Raw genomic sequence first — 22,733 nt, 5'->3', positions numbered from 1 at the left:
TAAAGAGCAGCAATAGTTACAGTTAGACACTCAAAAGTGTCAAGGACTCTAGCTCAACAAAAAGGGTATAAAGGAACTCTAGGTGAAGACAAAACTCAAAGTCTCTTATTTGTTTATTGCAATGACACTTCAACAAAGACAAAGTAGTAGCAGTACTAGCAAAATTAGTTAATGTAATGAAGTCGAATAGGGGAATGAGAAAAAAAAGTACAGAGCATCTGAGCTTGCAAATATTTTATAAGAGACAGATGATGATATATCTGATGATTAATTTTTTTATCAATAACTTGTTTCTTTAAAACTGTAAATGTAATATTTACTAATAGATATACAAAAAGCAATTTAAAATATCTTTTTTAGTTTTTCGGTAATCAGCAAAAAAAGCGGTAAATTGTGATAAAATGCGGTAAATCGTGGTAAAAGGCGGTAAAAAGTGATAAAAACGGTAAAATGTGATAAATGCGGTTAAAAGTGATAAATGCGGTAAAATTGCGTATTACGCTTTTTTACGCAAAATTACCGCGGTAATTACGCATTTTTACGCTTTTTACGCAGATTTACGCATTTTTACCGATGATGCGGTAACGCCGATGCTTAATATACCATGCCTTGATTTCTTTTTTCATGAAAAAAGCAATCAAGGCACGCCGATGCTTAATATAACATGCCTTGATTTCTTTTTTCATGAAAAAAGCAATCAAGGCACGCCGATGCTTAATATAACATGCCTTGATTTCTTTTTTCATGAAAAAAGAAATCAAGGCATGTTATATTAAGCATCGGCGTTACCGCATCATCGGTAAAAATGCGTAAATCTGCGTAAAAAGCGTAAAAATGCGTAATTACCGCGGTAATTTTGCGTAAAAAAAAAACTAGTGACTAGTGTTCATAGACAGAGAAATTAGTTCTGCAGAAAATCAAGCCTGGGACGAACCGCATGAAGTTTTGTATAGCAATGATGCAAGATGTTTTAAAGATCCTTAAGATGTTTTAAATCTCAGTTAGGTGCACAATTTTTAACTCTAAACATAAAATATGCTTTAGATTTTTTATTAAACTATCTAGCGACTTATTATTATAATAATTATTATTATAACTATTATTACTACTATTTTTATTATTATTTTTATTATTATTATTATTATTATCATTATTATTACTATTATTATTACTACTACTACTACTACTATTATTATTATTATTATTATTATCATTATTATTATTATTATTATTATTATTATTATTATTATTATTATTATTATCATTATTACTATTATTATTACTACTACTACTACTATTATTATTATTATTATTATTATTATTATTATTATTATTATTATTATTATTATTATTATTATTATTACTATTATTATTATTATTATTATTATTATTATCATTATTATTATTATTATTATTATTATTATTATTATTATTATTATTATTATTATTATTATTATCATTATTACTATTATTATTACTACTACTACTATTATTATTATTTTTATTATTATTATTATTATTATTATTATTATTTTTATTATTATTATTATTATTATTACTATTATTATCATTATTATTATTATTATTATTATTATTATTATTATTATTATTATTATTATTATTATTATTATTATTATTATTATTATTATTATTATTATTATTATTATTATTATCATTATTACTATTATTAGTATTATTATTTTTCTTTCAGCATTTTCTAATTTTTTAGGAGACTCATTTTCTGAGCTTTTCCTAAGATTTTTTTCTTTTACAACTTTTGAGACTCATTTTCCTAAAAATCTTCCTAAAAATAAAAACTGCAACATATTTGAGGATGTTAGAATGCACAAACAACGAGAGAAGTAATTCCATAAACTTCATCTTTGTAATCATTAAAATCGCACGGTGTTTTGCAAGCATACATGTGATCCAAACTTTCATGTTTTGTATATTGAAGAGTTTCCAACATAGATACTGCATTCTGATTAGCGCATCTAAACAAAAAAATTAAATGATTATTACATTTTTAACAAGAACTACTTCAAACGTTAAAAATGAATTTAATCACTGAAAGATTATTTTACAAGTTCAATGAAGAAAAAAAAAAAGAATATTTTTGTGCACAAATTTAATTTCCACTTATAAGCTAAAATACAAGAAAAGGTAAAAAACTTTATGTAATACTTTTATATAATATTTTGCTGTTATTATTTTACTTAGTTTGCAAAAATTATTAAAACTGTGATTCAGATTTGGGATGTTTAAAAAATGTGATTCGTGGTTTTAACGCCTCAAAAATTAGATCCATACTTGTAATCATTTTACACACCTAATTTATAATGGAAAAAAGTCTTTGTGTGGAAAAAGAAAGTTGTCTAAAGTGTATTGAAGACAACTGAGGTCAAAGTTTTTTTCCAAGAGCTTTTAGAAGAACTGATTTTAGAAGAAATGATGCATACCTTATTACAATGTCAATTGTTTCTCCAGGAACATCGGCACACAGTTTGGTAATCAATGCTGTAGCTGTTAACTGATCATCTGCATACAGGGGACCAATGACATGATGATGTTTTGCATGCAGAGATGGTATCCTACATCCATAGCCTTTTACTTGATCTTTTGTATCAACAGCCACATATGTTGCTCCACCTGAAATCTGAAACCATCTCTTTAGAAATTCTCTACGCACTGGATTATTCTTGGTAACAAAACATTTATTGTCATATGCAATAATGCTATCAAAAGAGATTTCTGCAACCTATAAAATCAAAAAATAACACTCTCATTCACCAATTTTGTTTATCATCTTAGGTAAGTAGGAAATAATAAAATCAATATATTAATTTTGTGCGCACAGGTATAGTTTTCTAAGTTAGTTGAAGGTATTTGTAGTCAGGCTATTGATTTTATGGTGTGGACACATTAAGGCTCTAAAATCACTATTAAAAAATGACAAAAAAAAAACAAACTGGCAATTGCATAAATATAACATAGAGATGCATGTGTTATAAGACATTTTAATTTACATACACACACACACACACACACACACACACACACACACACACACACACACACACACACACACACACACATACACACACACACACACACACACACACACACACACACACACACACACACACACACACACAAACTAGTTTCTTTGATCAAATTCAGCAAAAAAATTTTGTGCTATTTAAAAGTATTTAACTTTTAAAAATTCTAAGCTGAACAAGTCAGTTTTTACACAATTTATTAAGAAAAACATAAGCTTTTGCTTTTAATATGCCTTGTACTTTTCATTTTTCTTTTTTTTTTTTAAAAAAAAACATGTTAACTTTTTCTTTGTAAAACTGAAAAATTTGATTGTTGTACAAGCAATCAAAACTTCTAGATATCTCTAGTCCCTTCTTTTTCAATTTTAAGAAGACTTTATACACATTAAAACATCAAAATACAAATTTTTAATGATTTAACAGTAAATACTTCAACATTATTTTGTAAGAATATTACTTAAAAATACTCATCATATCAAACCACATTCAATCAAAAAATAAGATAATAGTAATAATAACAGTTGTCTTTTTTTAAAAAAAAACAAAACAAAAAACTTCTGTTCAATTAAATCTAATTTTTATAACAATTACCTTTATTATCTTATGGCTATTGTTGAGCAGGTCTTCGTACAAACTGAGTGCTCTCCCTCGATAATGTGCTGTCTCAGAAAGATACTTATAACCAAACATTTTAGAATTGTCAGCTGAAACTTTACCCTGGACTGAATCAATTATGGTGATGGCTTTATCATTGTACAACTTCTGAATTTGTTCTCTTAAGCGAAGACTGAACCCACAACCTCTAAATTCTTTCTTAGTGAAATAGTAATCTTCAAGATAGATATCATCTCCCCATGAGACACTGATAGCTGATGCAACAGTCTCTCCCTTGTATTCACCAATGTAGAAACCAGGGCTATTAGATTTTAGAACATTAAGTATAATCTCTAACTCATGTGAAGTTGTGCCTTCTGAATAAATTAGAAACCAATCTAAAATTAAAGGCACATCAGATATTGTCATGTAACGTATTTTGAATCCATCCTCATAAATATGAACTGTTAATGGTTTTGATTGTTCAGTTGGTAGCATGGTAACCAGTAACCTTTGATTAAATGAGCAACACAAAATTTGTTAAAATAAGAAAAATTACAATAATGATAATACAATTGTATCGTAGATTTATAACATCTATAACTTATGCTACATGCATTATATATACTAGGGCCATGGAAAAATGCTAACCTTTTGTTGGTGTATTAATTTTTAGATTATAAAGTATAATTATAATTTTTATAAATTCTAAAAAATTACATTAAAATTTAGAAGAAAAAAAAAAATTAAAACATTTGTTTTGAATATCCTTTTAAAAATTCCTTTTTTTTTTAAATTAAAACAAACTGATTTTTAAGCGTGAAAGTTATCACACTTCAAATAATTTTAATAGAAACTTCATACTTTTTGCTTAATAAGAAGCTTCCTTTTATTAGTACACACATGCAATAAGGTTATGGACACTTTTTCTGAGCTTTGTTAGTGATAATTGGAGTATTTACAAAAAACTTAAAGTAGTTTTTCTTGCATTAGAAAAGCCTGATGTTAAAATTTTGGCAGATCATCTTTTAATTTTACTCATAACTACTCCATTAAAATTTTACTCATAACTGCTACATTAAAATTGTACTCATAACTGCTACATTAAAATTGTACTCATAACTGCTACATTAAAATTGTACTCATAACTGCTACATTAAAATTGTACTCATAACTGCTACATTAAAATTGTACTCATAACTGCTACATTAAAATTGTACTCATAACTGCTACATTAGCAATTGTAGAAAATAATTATATAATATGGCAGAAAGTATTGTATAAAGACAATAATTTCTGTTTTATTATATTTAATTTGTAGGTACCTCTAATTAAGAAATGTGTCAAAAAAAAAAAAGAGACAATTATAAAACAACGTGAAAGAAGCACAAGTAAAGCAAACAAAAAAAACAGCAAAATGTTGAGAAGCAATGCACTGTTAGAAAATTTTGAATGAATACACCCGGAACAAACCTTTCAGGTTTGTCGTTAGGAAAGGAAATCACGGTTAAAAAAAAAAGAAAAGAAAAGAAAAAGAAAAAGCAAAAGAAAGAAAACCACAAAAAACGCAGCAACAAAATCCTACACACTAATAAAGAATTCTTAATTTTTTTTTTTCTCATGATTTTCTTCTGTCCTTAATTGTCATAGTGAATACCTGCGGGAGCTCATTTGCAAGTAGGGGAGGATGTGTAGGAGTGAGCTAAGGGTAGGAGTGAATCGTTGATCCTTCAGCTAAAACGGGAAATTAAAGACTCAAAATTTTCACCAAGTATTTACATAAAAATTGTTGTTAACACAATCCAATTTTTTTTACCGCTTCTTGGTGCGGGTGTCTCCGTTAACGTTGTCATCCACTCTTTTCTGTGCATAAGTAAATTTTTTTGTATTTTTTGAAACTTCTTTAATGAGCATACCGGCTGTTTCGAGACATTAGATTGTGGTTGAAAATTTACTAACAAACAATGCAGTTTTTAGAACAAAGTATTTTACATGCATAAACCACGTACTTATTGCACATTTAATGTTTTAATTAAGTTGCACAGCTTGGGGAGGAATGAGCAGGGCCGCCGAGAGGGGGGGGGCCAAAGGGACAGTTTGTCCCGGGCGGCAGATGTCGATGGGGCGCCTGATGCCGAAGTAAAATAAAAATAGTTTTTTTAATCTTAAAATGCCATAATTGAAATGTATATATTATTCGCGTTATATCATTTTTTTTAATTCCTCGAAAAAATTTTAAAATACGAACTCATCATTGATTTCGTACTCTATACGCTATTAAATTAAAAATTTCCCTTGAGATTTTCGCATTCATCAGACTAAAGTAAAAAAAACGTAAACGTTGATAATTAGCAATAACAAACTGTGAATACAGTTTAGAAATAATTCTATTCAGAATTTAGAAAGTAATAGTAAATATTTTTCAACTCTTTACGATCAACTTATTTATGGTAATTCATGTTTAAGATTTATATTTAACTATTGAAATATTGATTGACATTAGCTTTTTATATTGACATTAAATATATTGACATTAGCTTTTTGAGATTGAGTTTATAATTTTTTAATGAGCTTGCGTAGTTGACTATGCTATTTTTTTTATTGATGCGTACGGTTATTTACAGTAACTGTCAATAATGAATCGTAAAAAACTTTCCGGTGCCCAAAATAGGGCATTGGCTTCCAAAAGGGTAAAAGAATGTAAAAAAAATAAACAAACGCTCCAAGAATTACGTTGGTTTTACAAAGCTACTAATCAGAATACTGATTTGAAGGTGAGTTAGTAGAAATATATATATATATATATATATATATATATCATTTTCGAAGCAATTTACGAATAATAAATAATCATTTTTCACACAATGCCAATATCCGTTGCAGAGGGTGAAAGATCTTTTAGTAAACTTAAGGTTATAAAAAACCATTTCAGAGCCACCATGGGACAAGAGCGACTTTCAAATCTTATGATGTTGTCTATTGAAAATGATCTCGCGAAATCATTGTCATATGATGAAGTAATTTACAATTTTGCCTCGAAAAAAGCTCAAAAATTTTATTTAAATTAGGAAATGTTTATGCTGTGGTTAGTTAGCAAAAAATGAAATAAAGTTAAAGTAGCTATAAAGGCATAATGTACTTTTTTGCTTCTATGCTAAGTATATATATAAAGCGAAATCTATAAGGGCGCCAAAAAAGGTTTTGTCCCGGGCGGCTTGAAGGCTCTCGGCGGCCCTGGGAATGAGCCATTCCTTCACGGTAGGATTGAACCTCGGGTCACTACCCAGTGGGCACAGGAACGTTTTGCAAACGTTTAGTAAACGTTTAATGGTCGGTTGAACAACGAATATATTTGTAAAACGTTTTAAAAACATTTGATATAAGTTTTGATAAAATTATTGTTCGATTTATAACTTTGCGGGACCTTAGAAAAACGTTTAAAGAACGCTTTTTGAAAACTGTAAACGCATGCGTAATATTAGACAAAATTGAACAACAAAGATTTAAGTAAGCACATATGCAAAGTTAATTTTTGAGGTTTCTCACATATATTATATATATAAATATTTTATATATATATATATATATATATATATATATATATATATATATATATATATATATATATATGTATATATATATATATATGTATATATATATATATATATATATATATATATTAGGGTGTCCCAAAAAAAAAAAAAAAAACTACCTCTCAAGCTTTTCCCATTCTCTAAGGTCTAAATGGGCTAAAAATACCACAGAAAATTTTTTTGTTCCAGTAAAAGTGATATCTGTAAATTTTCATTTTTCAAAAAAAATTGAATTTTTTGGAAAAAAATCATGTGTTTTAGAAATTCTCTTGAAAATATATATTTCCAGTTTAAAGAATTAAATATTTTTGAGTTGTTTCTTTGTCAGGTACTTGTTCAGCTTCTTTCTGTTGTCTTTGGCAACCAGCATGAGGTTCTGTTTCATGTTGTCTGACCTGTAGCCTTCAACAAAGTCCTGGATTAGTTAGATATTCCTTTCAGCGCAGTCATTGACACATTTAATCGACTTCAAAAACCTTTTAAATATATCAACTGTCTGACTGCCATCTCCGCTGATCCACTTCTCCACCTCTTCAACAGGGATCTCACATACCTTGAACAAGATCCAGCTCTGGGAACCTACCAGCTCAGTAAGTTCTGTTGACCTGCTAATAACCGGTAGCTTCGGTTTCCCCATATGAAAATGGTCAGGAACATCACACTTGACCAACTTTTTCAACATTTTCTTCTTTACCTCGTTGTCAATATCATAGTCAGCTATGGACAGAATAACTAACTGTTCTGTTAAATACAAAGCATGCCGCTGCATGCTGGAAAGAAGGGCCTGTCCAAGTTTTGGGTAGTGGTCCCTTATGTCAAACGATGACTTAAAGGCAGCCAAGTCATTTGAAGTGGACTTGTTGACCATACAGGAATTTAAGAGCCAGGGCCCATAACATACAGAAACAAAGAATGCCGCTGTCTTTACCATCTTCTTCTCTTCCTCATTCAATACCTGGGCTATCTTCTCAGTCATCCTCAGGGTCAGCAGGTATAGAGCATCTGCCATGAACCTTTAAAATAAATTGTTATTATTATTAAATATGTAAGAAAAATTTGAAAATGTACTTTCCCCTAAACACAAAAATTATTGATAATATACTATAACTGTATCTGGCTTCATGGCAGGCTCCAGGTTGATAAAAATGAAATCCAGGCACATCTCCACCCAAATAGAAGATTACTAGCTCACAAAGTTTCTTGTAGTCCTCCCTGTTAAATGTCTCTATAGTCAGTGCCCTCTTGCCAAACTCCAGGGCCTCCCTTGCAATGTTGTACAAGGATGATCCGACCTGTAGCTCATTCCAATCAAACTTAATAATCTCCTCCATCTTGTCTACCTCCTCCTTGATGTGTGGCCAGGTTTTCTGCAGTCTTAGGTAGAGTGCTCTCCTTGGCCCCTTTGTTTTCTCACCAGTAAGAGCCTCCATAAAATGAGAGGTGTGTAAATCCAACATGTGTCGCCTGCATAGAAACCAGAGTAAAGGAATGTTGAGGATGTTTGTGAGGATGTTAATGGCCCCAACAAATACTCCAGTGTTGGAAGCAGTGGTGTCACAGCATATGGCAAAGATCTGATCAACAATATCGTAATATTCTAGGAGATTTAAGATCACATCTGCCTGATCACAATTCCCTTGGAGCTTTCAGCTTGAACTACTCCAAGGAGAATGTCATTTGTATCATCATATCAGGAGATGTAACACTGATTGCAATCCTTTCAACAGTAACAGTTATGTTCAGGTTTTCCTCCATCTCTTTGATCTGTTTGCCCTCAAAATGCAGGACAAGCTTCTTTCCCTTCAAGGTTTTCATTATATCTTGTCTTATCTGGTCTCCTAGTAATTAAAGAAGAACCAGCATCAGGTTCAAAGGAAGCCTTAGAAGAACCAGCATCAGATTCAAAAGAACCCTCAAGTTCACTTAGAACTAGTTCTCTTGTCGAGGAGTTTGCTGCTCTCCTTAATGAACTCTTCCTGTATCTTACTGAATCTACAAATGTTCGAATCCCAGTTTAGATCTCTCAGATGGATTAGTTTGCAATACTTAATGTGGAGCTTCATAATCTTATCCCTGATTATACATAAAAGAAGTTTATTAATTACATAAATATTGATTATTTTTTACTTATTTGTGTTGGTATTTAATTATTTATTTGTTTGTTTTTTGATTTACTTCTTTGTTTAATAACATAATTAAAAGTTACTTTATTTTTTACCTGACAGCAGTTCCAGAAATGAGGAGTTCTCCAAAACCAGCCTTGTTCCACACATCCATTACAAGAGAAGTAACACATTTATGGTTGGGATCTTTACAGGATCTACACTTGCAGATACGTTCTTTGCCTGGAAAACTTTGAGGACAAGCGACAACAGTTTTTGTAGATTTGAACTTTAAAGCCTTGGAAGATTTGATAAACCTCTGAGCACATTTCCAATGATGGGGAGCTGGTTCGTTGGCAGCTGGTTGATAGGATACTTGAGAAGAAACAGTAGCCTTCTGGGATTAGTCTGTATCTTCCTCTTTTTTCCTTTACTCTTGTCTTTCTTACGATGACGGTCCATTTTAGAAATTACAATTAAGTATTAAAATATATAACATACTTTAATTTATCTATTCATTCAATCATTCATTGAACAATTATATTATTCATTGAATCTTTTTTTAATTTTTAGCTATGTGCAAAATACAGTATGTAGCATGGCAACAAAAGTAAACTTGTATGTTGTACATATCTCAAAAACGTGTGATATGACGATATCGCGCGAAATTAAATTTACCTTTTTAATTGACCACAGACGACTTAAATTGGCATTTAATCACACTAATAATAATAATAATATTGTTAAACTAGGGGATCATCACTAAGTTTATTAAAAACAAAATATAACATCAGAAAAATTTCATTACAAATATATCAAACATTGAAATAATCGACATTTATTTTTAAAAAATCGTATTTTTTAAATTTTACAGATATCACTTTTTGACAACGGTTTTTTTATTTTCGTTAATTTTTAGCCTTAGGCGACATCAGAGAATGGGAAAAACTTGAGAGGTATCCTAAAAAAAAAAAAAGTTTGTTTCTGGGACACCCTAATATATATATATATATATATATATATATATATATATATATATATATATATATATATATATATATATATATATATATATATATATATACATATACATATGTACATATATATACATATATATGTATGTATGTATGTATGTATGTATGTATGTATGTATGTATGTATGTATGTATGTATGTATGTATGTATGTATGTATGTATATACTAAATTACCATAACTAAAGTTAAACTACCATCCTCAAACATAAGCAACAAGGAAGCAATTGTAGTTACACAGAAATAGTCAGAACCTATTACACAGTTAGTTTGAACTATAAAAAAAAAATTTTTTTAAACTTTTATTACAGTATTAATGTATGTAGCTATTTCTCGGAGGACTGTTCTGCTCCAGCTAGAAACAGTTTTACAACCTTTGTACAAGTAAAAACTTTTTTTTTCTCTCATGACATTCATAGGATAATATTTCTATAAAATTATTGAGCAATTACATGTTTTTAGCTTAATAAAAAATTCTTTATTATGCAGTATCAATTATTGAGGATTTAAAATTAAAAAAATGACTGTAAATTTACTAGACTTTTTAGACTATTTAGATCAGGGATGGCTCTTGGAATTTCATTTGGACTCTTTTCGTATTAACTTTACATAATCGCAAAACTTATTTTTTTGAAATGGATAAAGTAAATACTAACAATAATTCACTTCGCTACAACAGTAAGAAAAATTGATGACGAGAAAGGAATATTTAATGAAGATTGGACAGAAAAATTTGCATTTATTGAAAAAGAAAATAAACCGATATGTTTAATTTGTAATAAAGAACTTGCTCATAACAAGTCAGGAAATATTAAACGCCACTATGAAACTAAACATATAAATTTTTCCAAGGAATATCCATTAAATTCAGATAACAGGAAAAATAAAATTGAATTACGCAAAACAACAATTAACAATCAAATGAATGCTTCATCTTTCAGTAAAGAATCAACTATTTCTACAGAAGCAAGTTTTGTTATAGCATGGAACATTGCAAGAGTAAAACATTCTTACTCTGATGGAGAATTTGTAAAGCAAAATATTTCAGATGTCCTCTTAGTTTTAGATCCTAAAAATAGCAAAATTCAAAGGTTAATTTCACTGATTCCTATTTCTCGACATTCAATTGAAAGAAGAATATCTGAGATAAGTGCTGATATTGAGCAGCAATTGTTGAATGACTTAAAAAACTGTGAAGCATTTAGTTTAGCTCTGGATGAATCAACAGATGTTCAAGATAAATCTCAAATGGCAGTATTTGTTAGGTATGTAACATCAGATGTAATTAAGAAAGAAGAATTACTAGATTTGGTTGAGCTAAAAGATACAACTCGTGGAGTTGATGTAAAGGTAAAACTTTAAACAGTTCTACTTAAAGCCAATGCACCTATCAACAAACTTGTTAGTGTTGCTACAGATGGTGCACCAGCAATGGTTGGCAAACATGTTGGACTTTTTGGTTTATTAAAAAGTGATCCTAAGTATCCAGAGTTCATTCCAGTTCATTGTTTGATTCATCGAGAACATTTAGTAGCAAAACATTTTAATTTTTCAATCGTTCTAAAATCAGTGACAGAAATTGTAAATTACATTCGATCAAATGCTAAAAATCACAGACAGTTTAAAAACTTTATTGATGAATTGGATCTTGCTGACAAACCAAATGACCTATCATTTTACTGTGCTATACGGTGGCTTTCAAGTAGTGATGCTTTTTATAAGTTCGTAGAATAATTAGAACTAATTAAATCTTTTTTGATTGAAAAGAAAAAAACTTTTGAATATCTTGATGATATGAACTTTTTGCAAGATCTTTTGTTTTTGACTGATATAATGCAACATTTACAAAGTCTGAATTTATCTCTTCAGGGAAAAGAAAAAATTATATCTGATCTTGCTCAGACTATTTTTAGTTTTCAAAAAAAAATTACCCTTTTTCAGAGAGATCTTACTTTAAAAACCTTTAACCATTTTCCTCAAATGAAGAAGATGATTATTTCTAATCCTTCAATTCAGTATGATGACCATAAGATTGAATCATACAGGGAAAAATTACAGAATTTACTAGAAGACTTTCAAAAATGTTTATAGATTTGCATGCACTCAAATCATCTTTAGGATTTATAATAAATCCTTTTTTAATTGATATTATCGGTGGTGGCTGTCCAATTCCATCAAACATAGTTGAAGAAGAATCTCAATTTGAAACAGAACTATTAGATCTCCAAGAAGATCAAAATCTTCTGATGCTGCATAAAACACTAACTTTATTGGAAATTTGGAAGATAGTGCCTGAGGTTAAGTATCCCCTACTAAAAAAGATTAGCATAAAATTTATTTCAATTTTTGGTTCAACATACACATGTGAATCTTTATTTTCCACTATGAAATTTGTCAAATCAAAGTATCGTGCAAATCTAACCACTGAGCATTTGTCAGAATTACTTAGAACAGCAACTACAAGCTTGAAGCCAGATTTTAAGAGACTTACCAGTAAAGTTCAGAATCTTTGTGTCTGATTGGAAAATTCATAACTGTTTGTAATTTTGTTACTTTTTTAAAAACTTATGATGTGAATATGCTTCTTAAAACAATTCTATAACTAGTTTTTCTTGTGTGAGAGTAAAAGGGAATCAGATTTTTATTTAACTTGATTGAAATGAGTTTTTCAAAAAACTCAAGATAATTTGAAATTCTAAACAAGCTTACATTAAAAGTAAAGTTTTTGCCTTTGAAAAAAATTTTTTTAAATTTAGACATAAAAACTAGTTGTAAACATAAAATTTGTACACAAAAAGTTTTTTAGAAAAAGTTTTTTAGAAAGATTTATTTCTTTTCATAAGAATTTAAGTTTACTTTATGGAGTATTTTACAGCACTTATTTTGCCATCAGTTTCTAATTTTTTTGTAAGGCAAAATATCTTTAAAAAAAGAATGCAGAAAAAATTTCTTAATGAATTATTTAATGCGGCTCTTTGGTTCACATAAGTATTTGAATGTGGCTCTCGTGCCAAAAAGTCTGGCCATCCCTGATTTAGATTATAGTAGACTATTTAGTTGACAAAAAAAAATCTTCTTTTTTTGTATTTGTTTAAATGTAATGATGTAGCATATCACATTTGTTTACACATCAGAGAAGCAACTCCATATATTACAGTGCAAAAAGTTGTTGAATATAAGTTTGTCAAAAAATGTGTTAATTGTTATTTTTCTGTTTTTATTCAACATTTTATCTTTATTAAGTTAAAAAATGTCTGTATTTTTAATAAGTTAAAAATAGAATATTATTTATTTTTTTTACAAGTTAAAAAAGACTACCTAAGAAGCTGGAATTTATTATTATGATGATCACAGTCAAGTTTTAAGCCTATTTTAATAAATATTAACCTTTCATTTTTCAATAGATGTTATGGTGTTTATTTTAATGAATACCATTAGAGATTTTAATTTATTCTTCATTCTGTTCTAAATTTTCTATATTATTTTATTAGGTTCTCAATATGGAGTTTTTATGGAAATACTAAAGCCTGTTTAAATTAAATAAAATAAATAAAAGTTTAAATGACTGTAGAATATTTTATGTATATGTATGTATATATATATATATATATATATATATATATATATATATATATATATATATATATATATATATATATATATATATATATACAGTTTATTTGTTTTTTTTTATTTAATGTATGAAATTTCACATTTTTTAGTATTTGTTATACACATTTTATTACAAAGTATTAAAATAAAATTATTCAATTCTAACAAAAATTTAGTGCATTTCTTACTATTAATTTCTAGTTTGTAGTTTTTATATCTGTTACTGTAAATTATAGATACAATATAATACAAAGATTTTTGTGCATATGTTCTCAGTAATGAGTAGCAAAGAAATAGTTGCAAGAAAACAATCTCAACCAAATTCAAGTTATTTTTAAAGAGCATATTTTATAATAAAATTAATTTTTTTAAATGAATTAAGTTTTTAACTATGTATAGATGAAATGTAAATGAGATAAAAATTACTATTTTAGTATATAGAGAAAAAATAGAAATGCAGTTCTAGAAAAGTTTGGAAATAACCATCAAAATTTTTTAGTTTCCCAAAGCGATAATTATCCGACTGTTGAAGCAGAAATGGAATTTATTAATGATTTCATTGAACTTAATTTTGATAAGTATTATGAGTATCAAAGGTGCAGACATAGTTACAAGCAAATGAATGCAAGGTATGTTTGAGTTTAAAATATTCTATAAATAAATTTTTTAATAAATCTATGTAGCTATTTCTATTCATATTTGAATGAAACAGTGCAATATATCACAGTTATTTGCACATAAGAGAAGCAAGTCCTATTATCAAAGTGCAAAAAGTTGCTGAATGTAAGTTTATCAAAGAATGTCATCTGGTTTTGTTAAACATTTTATGTAAATAAATAATTTTTATCAAGTTTGAAATTATTTCCAACTTGAAGTTTTTTTTTCATTAAGTTTAAAAAACTACCCAAGAAGCATCACTTAAATTTATTTTTATGAGGAACTTTCATCAGGTTTTTTTTTTATGTTTTATTACATTATCAAATTATAACAATGTTAAAAAAACTGCTAAATAAACTAAAAGTAAAGTGTAGAATTTACCATGAGTATAAATGTGTGTTCAAGTAACACCCTTTATATGTGCTAGTTGGAATCCATGAAAGATTTCTATAGTATTTCTGTTTTTAGAAACACTGGTGTCACATACAACGAAGTTCGATTCGGTCGATAAGTTGAAGATCATTTGAAGAGAGCTCTTGACAGAATAGCATAACAATTATTTTATTACGTTTTTGTAGGCTTATTTATAAATTTATGCTTTTTTTTGTATGCTTATATTATAAATAAACAGAAAATTAAACTTTTAGAAATTTATTAAGTTATCGGGATCTGTTGCTCCTAAATTTTCGTTTATAAAAGATTTTTTTTCTGCATAACATAAGTTATTTACTGAAATAACTTACACTTAAATGCATTTAGGATAATTCTTGAAAAGATTAAAACGTTTCATTTACACATAATAAAAACCCAAAAAAAAACGTTTTCGTGAGACCCTTAAAAAACGTTCAAAAAAGCGTTTTTAGGAAAACATCCGGTCACCGTTTCAAAAGAACGTTCAAAAAACCATTAAAAAACGTTTGCAAAACGTTCTTGTACCCACTGGGTGGGTTAATACTTCACGTTTAAAAAGTTTTGACTTCAGCGTAAAAATATATTTACGTTTGACTTAAATGTCTTAGTATATCATAAGAAATCTCGTGTGCAACATATTTATTTTTACCATATGCTATCATGCCTCGAGTCTATAAAAAAAACCACTTCGAAAGCAAAAACTTCCAGTAAAGATATGAAAGTTGCATTACATTTAATCCAAAAAGGAAAAAGTATTAGAGAAACTGCAATAACTTCCAAAATACCCTATCCAACGCTTCGTCGTTATTGGAAAAAATTTTTGCTTGATGAAAATACAAGACTTACCCCGAATTATTATTTTAAAAGAATATTTACAGACAAGCAGAAATTAGAATTAAAGGAATATATTTTGACTTGTTCAAGAATGTTCTATGGCCTTCCAATTAAAGAATGTCGGTGTATAGCTTTTGTATAGATGTATGTATAGATTTTGTGTCGATTTTGTATAGATGGTGTATAGATACTTTTATTATATCTTAATATTTGGAAATAATCATTTGTCATGGCAGAATTTATTGTTATTTATGTTACATTATTACTTAATTATGTTATGTTTAATTATAAAGTATTTGTTACTTAATTTTCAATAAATTAGTTAAAGAGAATATCTAATTTTAGTTTTCTAGTAATCAAAGATAATGGCTCATACCTACCATTTGCTTGGTTCACTCCTACCCATTCATGTTGTAGTCAATGGTACTGGAGAGAAGCTGCTAAGAGTACTCTGGATGCTCTGGATTTCTTTTTTATTGGATCCAATACATCTTGAAAATTGAAAAAAGGACTTCTGTTACTTGTTCACTGAAGAGTTTTGGACCGATTTTTTTTGCTTTAGACGTTCCGCAACATGATGAAACATACCATGTGTTTAGAAGGAACTATGTAACTTTTTTCGAAGTTAACAATCTTCGTCTCGTAATCAGGATCCAAAGCATTCCCAAAGCAAGATGTTTCAATATTTTTGAACAAAGAAAATGAAGTTTCTTTGCTCTAAGATTTGCTTCAAACAAGCTAATTCTCTCAGAAGTTCTATACAATCATTCCCATTAAACAAGTTTCTATGAAAAGGTTAAGTTAGGGTGTGCAAAGAGACTGGTTACTCCTTTGCACTTGGCCTAAAATCGCAGAAGTTTTTGAAAAGACCGTTAACTACGTCAAAAAGTAAATGAAGTTTTTTTGGGGGCGAAGCATCGAGCATAAGCTTTTAAATCTGGTAAACCCAGCAGGGAGAAACAATGACCACAGTAAAGGAGATTTGTTGGTTTCACCTCACGCATACAGCATGGATACTTACTGCTGTGTGACCACAGAGAATATTTGCAAGTTTTAATTCACTTGAAATGACCAATGGGTCCATTAAAAAATTTCTTGAACCTTGATCAAATCCAAAACTGCTCTCATATTAGTTTAGATAAGTTTCAGACAAATGCTACCTTTTGGTGAGATATCCTTGGAGCTAATGACTACAGAAGAAAACTGTTCTGCTCCATTTAGATGTAAGTCAGCCATCTTCCTTAGATTTTCATGACAAATGCTAAGGGTACACTTGACACAAACCCCAAAGGAACTCTTTCATTTAAAAAATTTAAGGACTCTTTCATTCAAAAAAATTTAGGACTCTTTCGTTCAAAAACTATAAGGACTCTTTCATTCAAAAACTTTAAGAAATCTTTCATTTAAAAAATTTAAATTCATCCAAATGAAATGAGGAAATTATTCCTTTGAGGCATCAGAGAGTTCTTTATCACTCTTTTACAAGCAAATAAAACAAACTGTCTACAATTATAATGCATTTTGGCTCTGTTAGGCATTATTTTGGTCCAATAAACATTAATTTTGTGAAATACTCCAAAGTCAAAAATAGGGGAAAGGTGCCTATGATGGCTTAGCGCGTATGATGGCATACTGGTCATATTTCCAAAAATATTAGTTTTTGTGCATAAGTGATTAGACCAACATGTGTATGTAAGAAAATCATTACTTCTGGTGAAAATTCGTCCCTCAGTCATAAATAATGCTTTTGTAATCAACAAACATAAATTTTCGCATGTGGTGTTGTAGTTTTAATGCTCTCATATATTTAGGATTACGATTTTATTATACATCATACAGAAGTAAAATTTTCATGCATTTCATTTGCAGGCTTTGTACATTTATTAGAATACTTATTTTAATGCTATGTGTAGAATAAGGTAGACACAGTTTGTTTTAATAAATATGGTGACTCTTTCCTATGATGGGATACCGAGGAGTTGCCATCATAAGAAAGTCTGCAAAATGAATTGAAAAAAATGCCTGAAATAAATTTTAATGCGCATAAAAAGGTGATCAGGCTAAGAACAAAGATGAAATAAAACAGTTTGAGAAACCAATACATTTGGAAATGAGATCTCCCTCATCAGAAGCTTCCATATGGATTGGATCTTCTGTTTCAACGAAAGGATAAGATCTAGTATACAAAAGTTGTGTCCGGTGCCTTTAGCAACCCATAAAATCAATTTAAAAGGGGACGAAAACGTGGGAAAACTGGACCTCTGAATACCACACCGGATATCCAAGAATTAAAAGATAAGGCAAAAGAAAAAGATAACAAAGAAAAAGAAAAACTTGTTAGAAAAACAAAAAGAAAGACGACTGCTGAAGAAAAATACTGCAGTGAGGAGATTAAAGGAAGTAATAATAAAATGAATTTCGAATCTGATACAGCATTTTTCTATTGTTATGAACTTTATTCGCTGTCTTGCTCTAAAGAACCATGGACTTGTTGTCAAAAATGCAGATCTTGGTGTCATTGTTTATGTGCAGGCATAAATAGAAGTAGAAAAAAATTTATATGTGAACTATGCTTATAGACCAAATATTTATTTTTAATTTTGTTTTTTTGATAAGTTGTGTTTCCATTTATAAAAAAACAAAAAAAATTCTTGTTCGTCTAATTTCTTTTAAGTGTGCCATTATAGGAGCAGTTAGTTGCCATTGATGGCATACTTGTATTTTTTTTTTTAATGGTATAAACTTATAAAAAAAGCCAAATAGTAAAAATTCTGAGGTTCATTATTATTCTGCATGCTAGAAGGATTACACTCATGTCAAAAATTTTTTTTTAAGTTTTCAGGTAATGACTCAGAGCAACGTTAAAGTTAAGTACGCCATCATAGGCACCTTTCCCCTATTACCAGTAATAAAAATTTGAGATATTTTTGCCCATTTATCAGAAAAACAAGGGGATTTTTTGGCCATTATTGACAGAAAACATTCAAAATTTCCGGCGCGTACGCAAAAACAAACGTATTTTTTAGACACGTGAGCCATGGTTCTCTGAACAGGTTTTGTTATTTATCTTTTGATTTCTTTAAATGCGTGTCTCTGGTCTCTCGACTCGTTATAAAAAATCATAAAATAACTACGATATTGTCGCGAACTTTTGAGAATAAACTATTGACATTTTTTTTTTTATGGGAACATAACTTCATTTCTAGTTTTTATTGCGAAAACAGTTTTACGCTTCAATTGTGTGACTATTTTATTCAGGTCCGCGTTGTGTTTCGGCTGTCTCGTACTTTTAACAATTCGATGTTTTCTCGTACTTTTAACAATTCGATGAGGGTCAAAAATGTAAAATTATTTTTATAATTTATTTAGTTTCCTTTCCTCAAAATACTAAAAATAATTTTTGCAGTGTTGAAAAACATTTTTTTGGACAAACTTAGCCATGCGCTCATAATCAGTAAATTGTATATTTCAAACAATAAGCTAGAGGGTTTGCGGTTTAAATTAATCTTTCCTACTTTGCGTTTGAGATTGGTTGATATTGATTGGTAATATCCAAATAATATTATTTATTTAATTTTGTTCATTTTTTTTTTAACCTTTTTTTGAACCGCGGTTTATTTGATTCTTCGTTTTGGTTCCATTAAAAATCAATTAAAAATTTTCAATTAATTCTCACTTTAAAATTGTTATACTAATTGAATGAGTTTTTGTTAAAAGAAAGTCTTTTTTTTTGGTGAAAATTGAGGTTTAATTGTGATTCGCTTTAACCAGTATTATATATAATATAATATTATATATATATATATATATATATATATATATATATATATATATATATATATATATATATATATATATATATATATATATATATATATATATATATATATATATAATATATCAAGTTATACTTGATTTTCTAAAAGTTTACAAGTTGTGACTTACGCTCTTTTAACGTAGCTGATCAGTTGTGGTTAAACCATAATTGCTTAAAGAAGCGATTATGGTTTAATTATAACTGAATCGTTACAAGTTAAAACGCAATTAAATAAGTTTAGATGTGATTATCTAAGCTAAGATTTGACTATGTAAGTTATAATGAGATTATATAAGTAAAGACGCGATTGTATAAGTTAAGATGCAGTTGTATAAGCTAAGAAGAGATTATGTATGTTATAATGAGATTATACAAGTTAAGACGCGATTGAATAAGCTGAGATGCAATTATGCCAGTTATAAGGAGATTATGTAAGTTATAATGAAATTATATAAGTTAAGATGCGATTGTATAAGTTAAGATGCAGTTGTATAAGCTAAGAAGAGATTATGTATGTTATTATGAGATTATATAAGTTAAGACGCGATTGTATAAGCTGAGATGCAATTATGCCAGTTATAAGGAGATTATGTAAGCTATAATGAAATTATATAAGTTAAGATCCGATTATAAAAGCTGAGATAAACACAAGGAGTATAACTCATGAAGCGTATACACAAGTCAATAATTATAAGGCGTTACCACCTCTCGAATTGCACACCAATCGTTTGGTAACAGTTTGATATTTACATTGGGAATGCTTGAAAAGCATTTATATTTAACAAAATATTTTGACCTTCTCTAAAACTAAGCCTTTAATTTATTTTAGCTATTTCATTTTTTTGCAGTTTTCCTATTAAAGGATGAAAAAAAAAGCCTCATACTTCTTTTTTTTTTTTTCTTTTTTTTTTTTTCGTTTATATTACACACAAGTTTTAACTTTCCCCATAATTTGGGTTCTTTCTTTAGCTTAACGATCAAATAGAGCGTCCAATCACGTTCTTGTTTATTGTTATCCAATTCCAATCAAGAAATAAAAAAAATTTTGGTTCAACGCTTGCTGTATAATTCTAGCACCAGTAAAGTTTGATTTTCAGTTGCACAGTGTTAACTGGAGGGTTGAGTTTTGGATGCACATTCAGCGTTTGACCAAAATCATACTGCGAAGTGATCTCTTGGTTTTTGAAGCTTAGTAAATTTTCGTTGATGATTTATTAGGCACAACGCACTGAGGTACGTGAATTCTTTGATAAGAATTAAGCGACTAAAAACTTTGGCTAATAAACTGTAACAAATTTGGATAAGATAAGAAATAAATCAAGTAATTATTGTGCTGTACTTGTGGTTTACAATTAGACATCTTTTATTTATTTTATGATAAGGTTATTTCATGATAATATTAAATTTATCAGTATAAGCTTACATTTATGAAAAGAAGGCACAATTTAAACGACGATAAGAAAAAGACGATAAAATGTGACAATTCAACACAATAAAATGAAATGAGCAATTTTTATTATAAACAAATGTAGCAAACAGTACAAATAATTTCTTTCACGTTCGCAATATTTTATTTTTTTTTTACAGTTTTATTGAAAATGAAGTCGTTCTTTATTCTTCTCTGCCTTATGGCTGCCACCTCACTATCTTATGCAAGCAGTCTAATAGGTATGTAGCAGCAAGTTGCAAAAAATTACGTTGTTTTTAATTTTTGTTTAATTTCACATAGTGGAATGTCTTGTTTACTTTTATTTCCTAACTTACCATTTTTTGCATTTGAACACTTTTTATTTCAGAACGCCAGAAAAGAGGAGGATATTGTATTATGGGTTGTCCAAACTCATGTGCTCCTAAATGTTTACCTAGCTGCTGTGTACCACCGCCACCACCACCACCAGTAGCTGTTTGCCCAGCTGTTTGTGGGCTGTCTTGTGCACCAATCTGCCCAGCTGTTTGCTGCCAACCGGGACCACCACCTCCACCACCAGGACCACCAGGTCCACCAGGAGCCTATGGACCACCTGGGCCACAAGGACCAAACGGACCTCCTGGACCAGCAGGTCCTCCAGGACCACCCGGATATCCAGGACCACCTGGACCACCAGGATTGCCTCAGCCACCAGCAGTTCCATGTCCTAGACAGTGTTATACTATTTGCCTTCCAACATGTCCATCATATTGCTGTCCAGTTGCCCCACCTCCACCACCTCCTCCACCATGTCCACCAGTGTGTCAGTTTGCCTGTGTTCCTGCTTGCCCACAAATTTGCTGCCCACCTCCCCCTCCACCACCACCATCTGCTTGTCCATCTATTTGTTCTATTCAATGTATTTCTACATGCCCTGCTCCATGCTGTCTTCGTAAAAGAAGCGAAATATCGAGTTCAGACAACGTCGACGACGTCAAGCCAATAGTCATTATTGAACGCAAGCAGTTATAAATCTTAAAAACACAAAATAAAGCCTAATAGATTGTATAAAAAACAATAGACCAACTCACTCAGAGAAAACTATAAATATTTGATCAAGATCCGCTAACTTCATGCCGCACGGTAGCAAAGTTTGCAAAGAGTGCTCCAATACGTTTAGCTTATATTCATACGTATGTGTTTTTTGTTCGTTTTCTGTGATATTAAATTGTAGTAGGATTTTATTCAATTGTACGTTTACTGTTTAAGATTTTTTTAAATAAACAGTCACATTCAAAAATAAACTCGTGTAACCCAGCGCTTGCAAAACGGCTTAAACAGCAGTTTAAAATTTTTGAGTAAAAAAGAAATATATATAACAAACACAAGAAGCTAAGAACTCGTGTAAATGTAAATATAAGATGCATTCGTATCAAGAGTTACGAGTCAAATTTTTTTTTTTAAAATGCCGTTTTTGTCGTTTTTGTAAAAGTAGCCATTTTATTATGGAAATAAACATTTAAACACACTACACTGTTGATTTCATAACTTCTTCGGGCTGTTGCTGATACCTGGATTGGCATATTGTTTCCACAAAACATCTTTTAAATTATT

General features: G+C 29.4%; 4 protein-coding genes, 1 long non-coding RNA gene and 2 pseudogenes across 9 annotated transcripts; 5 read left to right on the top strand and 2 right to left on the bottom strand.

Annotated features, from left to right (window-relative positions):
* Positions 1-1,827: 1,827 nt before the first annotated feature.
* On the bottom strand, positions 1,828-5,578 carry LOC145190459 (uncharacterized). 4 transcript variants are annotated; one of them, XM_090091705.1, is made up of 5 exons: positions 5,470-5,546; positions 5,311-5,387; positions 3,651-4,164; positions 2,460-2,758; positions 1,828-1,994 (listed from the first exon to the last, which is right to left on the bottom strand). In XM_090091705.1, exons 2-5 carry the CDS (start codon positions 5,322-5,324, stop codon positions 1,838-1,840), a joined length of 984 nt encoding a protein of 327 aa, XP_089947831.1. In that variant the 5' UTR covers positions 5,325-5,387; positions 5,470-5,546; the 3' UTR covers positions 1,828-1,837. The 4 variants fall into 4 exon arrangements, with proteins under 4 accessions (XP_089947831.1, XP_089947832.1, XP_089947830.1 ...); XM_090091706.1 differs by having other exon boundaries at positions 3,651-4,051; positions 5,470-5,528; XM_090091704.1 differs by lacking the exon at positions 5,311-5,387 and having other exon boundaries at positions 5,433-5,578.
* Positions 5,579-7,670: 2,092 nt separating this feature from the next.
* LOC149887186 (uncharacterized) lies at positions 7,671-8,936 on the bottom strand (annotated as a pseudogene).
* Positions 8,937-11,811: 2,875 nt separating this feature from the next.
* LOC149887185 (protein ZBED8L-like) lies at positions 11,812-12,114 on the top strand. Its single transcript, XM_090091483.1, has one exon. It carries the CDS (start codon positions 11,812-11,814, stop codon positions 12,112-12,114), a length of 303 nt encoding a protein of 100 aa, XP_089947609.1.
* Positions 12,115-12,461: 347 nt separating this feature from the next.
* LOC149887184 (protein ZBED8L-like) lies at positions 12,462-12,899 on the top strand. The gene has a single exon (XM_090091482.1). It carries the CDS (start codon positions 12,462-12,464, stop codon positions 12,897-12,899), a length of 438 nt encoding a protein of 145 aa, XP_089947608.1.
* Positions 12,900-14,120: 1,221 nt separating this feature from the next.
* On the top strand, positions 14,121-15,299 carry LOC149887183 (uncharacterized). The gene is made up of 2 exons (XR_016453731.1): positions 14,121-14,621; positions 15,118-15,299. It is a non-coding gene; the product is annotated as an uncharacterized LOC149887183 (long non-coding RNA).
* A 421-nt stretch (positions 15,300-15,720) lies between these two features.
* Positions 15,721-22,733, top strand: part of LOC149887157 (uncharacterized) — a 563,485-nt pseudogene continuing 556,472 nt past the window's right edge.
* Positions 19,356-22,650, top strand: LOC149887182 (uncharacterized). Of its 2 annotated transcripts, XM_090090282.1 has the most exons (4): positions 19,356-19,439; positions 20,681-20,944; positions 21,299-21,379; positions 21,508-22,650. In XM_090090282.1, exons 3-4 carry the CDS (start codon positions 21,310-21,312, stop codon positions 22,149-22,151), a joined length of 714 nt encoding a protein of 237 aa, XP_089946408.1. In that variant the 5' UTR covers positions 19,356-19,439; positions 20,681-20,944; positions 21,299-21,309; the 3' UTR covers positions 22,152-22,650. The 2 variants fall into 2 exon arrangements, with proteins under 2 accessions (XP_089946408.1, XP_089946409.1); XM_090090283.1 differs by lacking the exon at positions 19,356-19,439 and having other exon boundaries at positions 20,932-21,032.

The sequence above is a fragment of the Hydra viridissima genome, unplaced genomic scaffold (genome assembly GCF_058129835.1).
Source record: "Hydra viridissima isolate aposymbiotic clone 2 unplaced genomic scaffold, HvirCarnegie_v1 scaffold_6, whole genome shotgun sequence".
NCBI classification, from domain to species: domain Eukaryota; kingdom Metazoa; phylum Cnidaria; class Hydrozoa; order Anthoathecata; family Hydridae; genus Hydra; species Hydra viridissima.
Note: the sequence above shows the minus strand (reverse complement) of the source record. Positions and strands in the feature narration are given on the sequence as shown.